Source organism: Kogia breviceps, chromosome 7 (assembly GCF_026419965.1).
Source record: "Kogia breviceps isolate mKogBre1 chromosome 7, mKogBre1 haplotype 1, whole genome shotgun sequence".
NCBI classification, from domain to species: Eukaryota; Metazoa; Chordata; class Mammalia; order Artiodactyla; family Physeteridae; genus Kogia; species Kogia breviceps.
Genome location: NC_081316.1, coordinates 111,073,796 through 111,084,042, shown reverse-complemented (window position 1 = coordinate 111,084,042; position 10,247 = coordinate 111,073,796). Strand labels below are relative to the sequence as shown.

General features: G+C 49.3%; 1 protein-coding gene across 1 annotated transcript; it reads left to right on the top strand.

Annotated features, from left to right (window-relative positions):
* Positions 1 to 367: 367 nt before the first annotated feature.
* BSX (brain specific homeobox) lies at positions 368 to 4,173 on the top strand. Its single transcript, XM_059069447.1, has 3 exons — positions 368 to 629; positions 2,642 to 2,838; positions 3,934 to 4,173. The coding sequence occupies exons 1-3, from the start codon at positions 368 to 370 to the stop codon at positions 4,171 to 4,173; spliced, it is 699 nt and encodes a 232-aa protein (XP_058925430.1).
* Positions 4,174 to 10,247: the final 6,074 nt, after the last annotated feature.

Genomic DNA, 10,247 nt, shown 5'->3' with positions numbered 1-10,247 from the left:
CTGGTAGGAGCAAGAACCCGGTCCGCTCGGCTCCACTCTCCCCGGGCCTGGCCGGTCGTATTCAGCACCGCGGACAGCTCCCCGCCCCGCCCCGCGCCCACCGCACCCTCCCCTCTGCCTCTGGCAGCCTTGCCATTGGCTCTCCCGGCTCCCCTCTCCAAGCTGCCAGTTCTCCTACACGTAGACCCAACCTACCCAAGAGCTCATCTTCTCGCCTCTCCAGCGCCGGGGGTAGCCCGGGCCGAGGAGAGAGCATCAGGGATCCGAGCCTCGAGGGTGGTTGGCTCTCGACCAGGCGTGCTGAGACGCCGCCTGATTCCTACTCGTCGTCCCCGGCCCTCGCCCTGTGGCAGGCGCTCGGTTCAAGATGAATCTCAACTTCACCTCCCCTCTACACCCGGCGTCATCTCAGAGGCCCACGTCCTTCTTCATCGAGGACATCCTGCTGCACAAGCCCAAGCCGCTAAGGGAGGTGGCTTCTGACCACTTCACCAGCTCTCTGGCCTCTCGGGTGCCTCTGCTAGACTATGGCTGCCCCCTCATGCCCACACCCACCCTCCTGGCCCCTCACCCCCATCACCCTCTACATAAGGGAGACCACCACCATCCTTATTTCCTCACCACCGCGGGTAAGTAACAGGGGTCTCAAGGTATGGGGAGAGAGAGAGAGAGCACGTCTTCCAGCATAGACCCTAAGCCTGTGACGGATGAGAGGAAAGGCCGGAGCTGGCTGGGCCTGGCTTGGCTGGGCTTCCTTCCCTAAGTGACAGTGGAAGGTTGAGGACGCGGCTGAGAACACAGGGAGCTCCCTTGAGGCGTGCCAACCCAGGGTAGTAACTCCTGGTCACTCCTCACTTTTTATAATGGAGGAAACGTGCCGAGCCAAGAAGTAGCTGGAGATTTTGGCGATATTCTTGATGGGCGGCGTTGTTTCCTTTCTCTTGGTCTTCCTGGCCACTTTGGTCCATCTCTCAGTCCCCATCCCTACATCTCCCACTCTGAGGGAGACCCCTGACTGTCCCACCCCATGGAAAGGAACTCAACTTTCCAGCCCAGAAGCTCAACCGGCTCCAGTGGGGCCAGCTGTCTCCTCCCAGGCGCTGAGCATTTGCAGGTAGACACTGCAGGGGGTTGGAAGTGAAGGAGGTTTTGGGGATATTCTGCGGACTGAAGGTTTGGGCTGGCCTGAATAAGGGAGAAAAGATAAGAAAAAAAAAAGAGGGAGAGACGCGGCTGCTCATTAACCCTCTTCACTCCCAACATCTAGCATTTAATTCACAACCTCGGGCTGGGCTGCCCTCCTTTGCCCCTGTTGCTGACATCTCTGGAGCCCAGAGCCAAAGTATTTTGATTTCCCAGGCATGGCAAAGAGCGGGGACCAGCAAAGTCTGGTTGGGACGGGGAGATGCGGGGAAATAACCAGGGTTTTTGTGCGTGTGCCTCTCTCTGAAAGGCCACATTCACGCTTTCTCTTCCGGCATCTTCTTTCCAGACGGAATAGAATAATTCGTTGAGTCCAGATGCGGAGCGCAGCCGGAAAAACAAGCCTAGTCGGGGTGGGGGCTGGACAGACGAGAGCCAGTTTGTGAAATGTGGGCGCTGGAATCCACGACAAAGGCTAAAGCGCTTGTGAAGCGGTAAAACCCAGACTTCGGGGCACTGGGTTGGAGGGGCGATCGTAAAGCCTGCGTCCAAGTCCGCCTCTCTGCTTTGGCTTCACCGCCGGCCAGAGACAGTCTCTTTTGCGCCGCACCCATGTTCCCGGCAAATAGTAGTGGCCAAAGCCAGGGATACCGGAACGACTAGTTTTCTGTTTTTGCTGTTCCCCCCTGGGGTCAGCCGATGTTGATGTCTGCGGCGGTTGGTCCGCTTGGTGCGTCTCAGACATGATAAAGCTTGCGAAGGTCAGGAAGGACACGAGAAGTCTCCCGCGGCCCGGGACAAGCGCTTCACTCCTTCTGCGTGGGGTTGGAGGGAAAGAATGAGAACCAGATTGGAGAGCGGGGTCCCCAGCGCGACCCCGAGACTGATAGGGAACGTGCGAGGCGGCAATTACCCTTCCGTGCTCGCTCAGGAGCTTCCCCGCACGAGAGTGTGCTGGCCTGTCCCGTTGGCCGCAGGCTGGAGAACGGAGGCGGCTCAGGGAAGAGAACGGTGTTTTTCAGTGAGGTTGCGAAGCGGATCACATTCACGCTTCTGTCAGCCCCAGGACATCCCTGATGGTCGTCAGGGCTCGGGGAGATTGGGGGGAGGGGAGGGGGGAGGAGGATAGCTGCTGGACCCTCCGACGTCTGCAGGAAAACTAAGGGAGGCGCGGCCGAAGACTCTCCGGAAGTTTCTCCAAGACGACAGTATTTAACGCCTCCTGATCTATTTTAGAATTTTCTTTTCCGTTTTACTTACTGTTTACTGTTTGCGTGTGTGGATGGCCTTTCCGATAAAGATCTCCAAGCGCTAGTCTTGTGATTTATTCCCCCTTGCCCTGCGATTCCTGGGAGAAGCCCCGGAGAAGCTGTGGGGAGAGGCGGGGGCCGGCGGGGGGCACGAGGTGGAGCGGGTGCCGGGGACGAGCGTGGGCAGTGGAGCAGGGGTCGCCCGGGGAGGCCGCGCTCTGCCCGCTTGACTGCTCTTCTCTCCTTAGGGGTGCCTGTCCCGGCGCTGTTCCCGCACCCCCAGCACCCAGAGCTGCCGGGGAAGCACTGCCGCCGCCGCAAAGCTCGCACGGTTTTCTCGGACTCGCAGCTCTCCGGCCTGGAGAAGAGATTCGAGATCCAGCGCTACCTGTCCACGCCCGAGCGGGTGGAGCTGGCCACGGCCCTCAGCCTGTCCGAGACGCAGGTGGGCCGGAGCAGGGGGAGGCCCCATCTCCGCTCGCTCCTCTCCCCCCACCCCCGACCCCTAACGCCTCTGGACCGGCTGCGGAGTTCTTGAGTGCAACGACCCCGCTCCCCTTTATTCTAGGCTTCTCCGAAGACCCGTAGTAAAAGTACCGACACCTCCAATCTCTTGTCGACTCACCGAAGCAAAATCTCTCGAGCGGGTTCTGGACACGGAGGGAAAAACCCTCGAGTGATTCTGATGATCACTCCCCGCTTGAGAACTATCATTTCTGTGCCTCCCCACCCATTTCTGCTCAGGCCAGTAACCCGGGTCAGACGTAAATCGGCAAGAGATAAGAGGGTTCTTGACCCGAGAGAAGCCCACACACGATTTTTTTTCTTCTTTAACCTCTCTCACAGCTGCGAGTCTTCATATCCACACCTCCCCAGCACACACGCACGCACACACACACACACACACACACACACACACACACACACACACACGCCTCCTTTCTATTGCCCTGTCCTGAGTGGAAGAACTGTTTTCATCTTCTCCCAGATGCTATTCACCTGCAACCTCAAAATACCTCGCTCCACTCCCTTTCCCATTCTCTGTACCCGGAAACCCAACTTGCTGTGAAATCATAGCCCTGCCAGGCCCAGACCCCAGTGATTTTCTCTCTGATGAGAAGCAGCAAGTCTGCCTCTCATCTTGCTGTCCAGCAGCCTTGCTGGACCAGGTATTTAGATGTCGCAGTCAGAGGAACGTATTCTGAACGGAAAGGAAACTTATCCACGCAGCACTTACTATTAGACATTCTAATTGGTAGCAGTATTAGTATTTACTAAACACACCATTTTGAGCCTCATCGTTATTTCAGGACAAGTACTTCTGAGAGCTAGGATGTTTGACGGGCATTCAAGATAAGACAATCACTTGTGAGCCGTTCAGGTGTGACTTAACCCAAGGTTTGCACTGGCACAACTTCTGGATAATTCGTCAGTGGATTGCGCTCTATTTTCTTAAACTCCAGCGATCGCTTTTGTCTTAGCTCAGTAACCACGGGACTGAAGGAATGACGTGATTTTCTTTGTTTCTCCCCGGAATCAGGTGAAAACGTGGTTCCAGAATCGGCGGATGAAGCATAAAAAGCAGCTGAGGAAAAGTCAAGACGAGCCCAAAGCACCTGATGGGCCCGAGAGCCCTGAGGGCAGCCCCCAGGGCCCCAAGGCCGCACCCGCCGAGGCTCGGCTGGGCCTGCCCACGGGTCCCTTCGTGCTGACCGAGCCGGAGGACGAGGTGGACATTGGGGACGAGGGGGAGCTGGGCTCAGGGCCGCACGTGCTCTGAGCCGCCGGGCTGGGGAAGGCGGGGAGGACTTAGAGGAGCGGGCCAGGGACTTCGGCTCCGGGAAGATAAACGCGACACACCTGTTAACCCTCCACCCTCCTGGCGCGGCCTCCCGACCCCTCCCCCTCCCGACCGCCCGCTCGCAGCGCCAGTGCGGGGGCGAGTGTGCGCCTGCTCGGCTCGTCCGCTCGCCCCGCGTCTTCGGCAGCGCAAACGGGAGCACGGGCTCTTGGCTCCCTAATTCGGTGGGGGACCTCTTCCCGGCCGCGACTGCAGACCCCTCGGCCCTCGCCCCTCAGCCACCTGTCCCCGTTCCGTTGGCCAGGCTCTCCAGCGGACCCCTTGCCCTTCCTTGAGGCAGACCGACGGGCTGCAGGTAAGGGACCGGGTGTCTGGGCCCTCCGCTCTGCGGGGATCCGGATCCGGACCTGATCCTTAACACATTCACTCCCGGACAGACTCGCGCGCGGCCCGCCACTAACCTCCCGCTCGCCCCACCCCCGCCCCAAATCTCTAACTAATACGAAGGCGACTCCCTCGTTCTCAGGGCGGCGCTTCCATCCTCTAGCGTCACAGTTCCCCTCAAGAGCTCGCGCGGTTCTGCACCCAGGAGCCCCTTTTTGAGCTTGTGGTCCCCCAGGCACCCGCGCTCTTTACTCTGGTTCCCTCTCCCTCCGCCCCCGTTCTGAGCGGCGCTCACGCGAGTCGAGACACTTGGGCAGAGCAAACCCACCGAGCAATTTTGCTTCCCGACCTTGTTGCGCGCCTGTCCAGCAACTCTTCCATGTCCCACCGGTTACTGATATTTTAAAAGCGAGTGTTCCTCGGGTTGTGTGTGGAAATGCTGATTCTCATTGCGTTTTAGGGAACTCGGAGTCTTAGCAAAATGAAACCTAAAGGGGAATACGCATCCCCTTACAGGCGTGCACCTGTTTGGGGACCCTTGAGGTGGGGCAGGAGTCCTGTTGGCCTTGCGCGTTGCCCCCTCCCTTCCCCCAGGGAGGTCTCCTATTCTTTTCCGGGGTTTGCACTGTTTAGATAATAAAGGGCTCGCCGGGCAGAACTGGGAACAGACACGAGTTTCCGGGAAGCGTTTGTTACCGCGACCTCCTACGCGCACGCTCCCTCTCCTCCGCCCCGGGCGGTTTCCTGTCCCCCGCAGGAATGAGCAGGGCTAATAACTTTTCCGTAACAGATTCCCGGCTCGCCGTCGCCGAGTTTTCTGTTTTTAATCGTTTAATAGTCTAGAGTTCCACCTACGTGAAAAAGGTCTCTGCAAATAGTATTTTTTGACTCTGAAGTGCTAGAAAGGACAGAGATCTCTTGATATTAGGAGTGTGAAATTATGGTAATGAATTGTGTGACGACACTACATACGCAGTACACTTATCAAATATAGCAGCCGTGCCAGAGGCGACCTCAGTTTCCCATCTTCCTTTCGCCCTGGTTGTGTATTTAGGTAAAAGAGACCGAGAAGGCTGGATGGAAAAGAGTGTGTGTGGCTAGGTAAAGTACTGACTCCTGGGTTCTAATGACTAATAGTCATTATGAAAATTACAGAGGTGTGAGCTTGGGTTACATTTAATTACACTTTTCGGTTCCTTATTTCTCTAATAAGAGGATGAATCTTAAAGATCCTTCTGGGTCAAAGTTCTATGATTCTATGAATGTAGCAGCAGATTTTTTTTTTTTTTTTCCAGTAGGCTTGTTTGGGGAAACCTTAACTTAAGCAAAGATAACCGTCGGAGTAAGACCTTTATCCAATCTGCACCATTTAGGAGGCAAAGCTATTGCTTTAAAAACACAAGCATTGTATATACTATTTGGGTTTTCCAAAGTGCTGTCAGTCAACAGTCTGTGAGTCATGGCAAGGATTATTTTTCTCTTCATAGATAAGGAAATAGAGGCTTGGCGAGATGGAAGGATTTACCCATGAAATCAGGACTAGCTAAGAGCCAAAGCAGGACAGAAAATTTCTCTTCTGACTCCTTGATCACTTCTTTGCCCAAAACACTTTGCTTTCTTCTGGTAATATGGTTGGCATTTTGCTTCTAACACTTTGTAAGGACACTCTTGTATTTATTGAGATTGTGTAGATGTGCTACAAAAGCAAGTATAGGTTCACATTTCTCCTCTCTCTCCCTGTTCAGATAATGACAGTACTGTTTTAAAGCAGGAGTTTTTGGCAAATGCTTTGTGAAAGACTTGGTTATAGAGAGAAAGCAATTTGTGAATAAGAATGTGCCTAGTAACCTGGGAGAGAAAGTGGATACTGTTACGAAAGGGGAATATCTCAAATACTTCTAATCCCAGGAAGAACAACTACTAAAAGGGATTTTGGGGGAGAATCTTTGAAGTGAGTAGAAATACTATGTTTTGGGAGAAATAAAAACAATTAAGTTAGATGGTTAACACAAACCCCAAAGCACCAGGCATTTCTTTCTTTCTTCTCTTGTCTTCACAAGAAGATGGCAGGGCTTATTCTGGGTCTCGGAGTAGCAGATTAGCTACATTTTAAGACTGTCTGTCTTGAAAAGGCAGGTAAAGAGGAAACACTGTTAGCATAGGCACGGCTCTGCTTGATCCGAGGCGGGATGAATCCTGGGGCTCAGGGAATGGCTGTGTCTTTCATTTATGAGCATCAGACACAAAAAGATGCTCTTTCTGCTTCGTCCTTGTCTCCCTCTGTGGCTATTCCTGAATAGATTAGTTAGGAAGCGAAGAGCTCAGACATGCAGCACCAGCCACACTGACGGTGGCACCATTTTCTCATCAGACAGTATTCCCTGAAATTGGCGACAAACAATTCAATAGCAAAGTTCTCCTAGTTTTTCTTTTCTTTTCCCTTTCTTTCTTTCTTCCTTCCTTCCTTTCTTTTTCTTTCTTTCTTAATACACAGGGAGTTAGTGATGATAGTAGAGGATAGACACAATGTAGTCTCACTTTAAGGTAATATGATAGCACTTTTTGGTTTTGGCCTTCAATACTGATCAAAGCCTCCATAGGCTGAAAAGATATTTTGTCTGAATTATCCAGGCTTTTGCCTCAACTCAGTTTCAATTGGTGGTGAAGATCTGACAAAACCACATTCATTATGATGTATTAGAGTAAAGAAAGACGTACATAGGTCTGATTCTGAAGGGGAAAAACCATCTTAAAATAGCCAAGGTGGACAAGTCATCCTACATGTTACCCCAAATATAGTAAATAATTTGTTCACTATTTGTTCTCAATGCTGTTTCTGATGGACTTCATTTCATAGCGTCTCAGAGAGGGACTCGATAATATTTCTACTCACATGACATAAGAACACAAGAAATCGACAACGCGTCATTCAGCCCAGTATTAGCTGATAGTGGCACTAAGAAATGATTAATTGGAATCCATGACACCACTTCAAAAGACAGAAAACTGGCTTTTGTCCATGGATTTGATAACTAGAGATAAAGAGGTGTGAAGGCACAGAGCAAGCAGAATGCTTTCTTCTGCTAAGAGAATCGTGCAATAAACATACTTAGTTGAAGCAATGACTCCCTGGTCTTCTTGAATTGGGCTCAGTGTGTGTGCAAAAATAATGAAATATTTTATATTTATGTTATATTCTTGGCAGCACATTTTAAAGAGGATATTGACAAACTAAAATGCATCCAGGAATGAATACAGGAACCTAGATAGTAAAAGGTATAGGAAACAGAGGAGTGTGAGCTTTTTAGTTTGGAGAAGCAAGGCTTTAGAGAGGGTTGGGAGAGGAGATTGGCCGTGTTAGTTGTATTTCAATGGCTACAAAGCAATTACGTATCGGGAGGGTATGTCTAGTCTGTCCTGCTAGAGAGGGCAGAACCAGAACCAATGGATGGTTCCAGGCATGCAGATTTTGGAACAATATTTGAGCAATTTCTATAGGCCAGGTACTGTGTTGTCCATCAATAGGACAGGCTAAGTCCACAAAACACTAAGCACTTTTCACTAGCAAAATTTGATCAGAAGCTGGAAGGCAAAACATTTAAAATTATTTGTCATCTTAAAAGGAATAAGATTTTACTTCATACACTCTAATTTAAATAAATAGACCAGGACTTCCCTGGTGGTGCAGTGGTTAAGGATCCGCCTGCCAATGCAGGGAACACAGGTTCAATCCCTGGTCTGGGAAGATCCCACGTGCCGCCGAGCAACTAAGCCCGTGCGCCACAACTACTGAGCCTGTGCTCTAGAGCCTGCGAGCCACAACTGCTGAAGCCCATGTGCCACAACTACTGAAGCCCGCGCGCCTAGAGCCTGTGCCCCACAACAGGAGTAGCCACTGAAGTGAGAAGCCTGCGCGCCACAACGAAGAGTAGCCCCCACTCGCTGCAACTGGAGAAAGCCTGCAGGCAGCAATGAAGACCCAACGCACACAAAAATAAATAAATAAGATCCCACATGCCACATGGCCCGCCGCCCCCCCAAAAAAAGATACCTAGAAATCAACAAAAATAAATTTAAATAAAAAAATAAATAGACCTATCTCAATTAGAAGAGTTAACGGAAACAAGAAAAAGAAGAAAAGGATATTACTTTGTTCATTAAAGAAGTCCCAAAACCTAATTCTAGAAAGTAAATGAAAACAAGGTGATATCCTACTGAGTTAAGGACAAAGTTATAGTCAGGAAGGAATTGTCAGTGTTAGAAGAAACATTTGACAAAAATCTAAGCCCTTCATTTTATAAACGAAGACGTTAAGATCTAGATATAATGAATGTCTGGCCAATGTCAAATAGACAGTGGCAGAATTAAGACTAGAAGCCAATTTTAATTATTGTAGCTTACCACTAATTCATATTGTGATAAAGGTGGCAGGGGGGCTCTTGTCATTGTATTATGTGGAGGAGAGGATTTTGCCTAGCAATTTTGGATATAAAATTTTTAAAAATTAGCTGGAAATTATCTAGCAAATTATTAGATCAATTTATGGAAAACCTTCTAATTAAGAGCAATCTGAAACTTAAATTGACATTCCTAGGAGGTATTAAATCCCTTAGCCCTGTTTTCATCCAAGCCACAGTTGAATAACCACTTGCTGGGATGTTTTCTTTTTTTCCTTTTTTTTAAATTGAAAATGATGTTTTTATTTGAATAAGGCATACGATTAATTTACACTATTATAATTTATGCCAATCCCTATATTATGCTTACGTTTTATTTTTTTTCTTAACTACAAAGTTTTACTATGTTAATACATGTTGTGAATGATCATAGGATACATTTAGCATATAGCGCTGGGATGTTTTAGAAGAGGTTCACGTATCCTCTTGTAGGATGAGCTAGATGATGTCTAAGCTACTTCAAATCCCCCCCCACTTTTCTATTCTAAAATTTTGGGCCTAATCTCCTTTAATTACAGACAAAGCAACTGAGAGTCAGAGACTGAGTTGCCCAGTGTCATACAGGCTATTAATTTGGTGAGTTACAGAATGAATGCACGCAGAAGTCAGAGATGATTCCGAAAAATATGAAAATTTGAAATGACCCTCATGTTTTCTCTTCAGTCAGATTCTCCCTGTTGTATTTTCTGATTTTAATCCCACCTCCTAAAGACACGTTTCTCCTTCCCTCTCAGAATTCCTGGTGTGGACACTAGGTAGCCGTCCCTCCATGATTTCATTTATAATAATTCTGTGAGCTCTGTCTTAGTACCCTCTTTATAATAATGTGGAACCACATCTGATTTGGCATCGTTGCCACTGGCTAGATGGCTTAGAGACTTCAATTCTAATCTTACTTTAGCTAATGATTACATTATTTCTCTTACTTGGCATCCAAAATATGAGGAGAGTACCCTATAAATCAGTTAAGAATGGGGAGGGGATATGAGACAACAGTTATAAAAGTATATACTGTGATATCTTGGATGAAAAGTGCTAGAGAAAAATGACGAATTACAATATACATCTGAACATATCAGTTTGTTCATTGATACCAAACTTCAGAGGACATCAGCTGTAGCAATGTGGTTACCTAAAAGATGAGTATTAGTCTTGTGTGCCTTCACTGTCATTACAAAGGGGATATTATGTCTCTTTCCAACGAATTTTGTT

Bases quoted from the DNA above. Each gene is read 5' to 3' on its own strand.
- BSX (XM_059069447.1), top strand. From the start codon at position 368: ATGAATCTCAACTTCACCTCCCCTCTACACCCGGCGTCATCTCAGAGG. The intron at 630-2,641 runs GTAAGTAACAGG...TTCTCTCCTTAG, and splicing joins TTATTTCCTCACCACCGCGG to GGGTGCCTGTCCCGGCGCTG. The intron at 2,839-3,933 runs GTGGGCCGGAGC...CCCCGGAATCAG, and splicing joins TCAGCCTGTCCGAGACGCAG to GTGAAAACGTGGTTCCAGAA.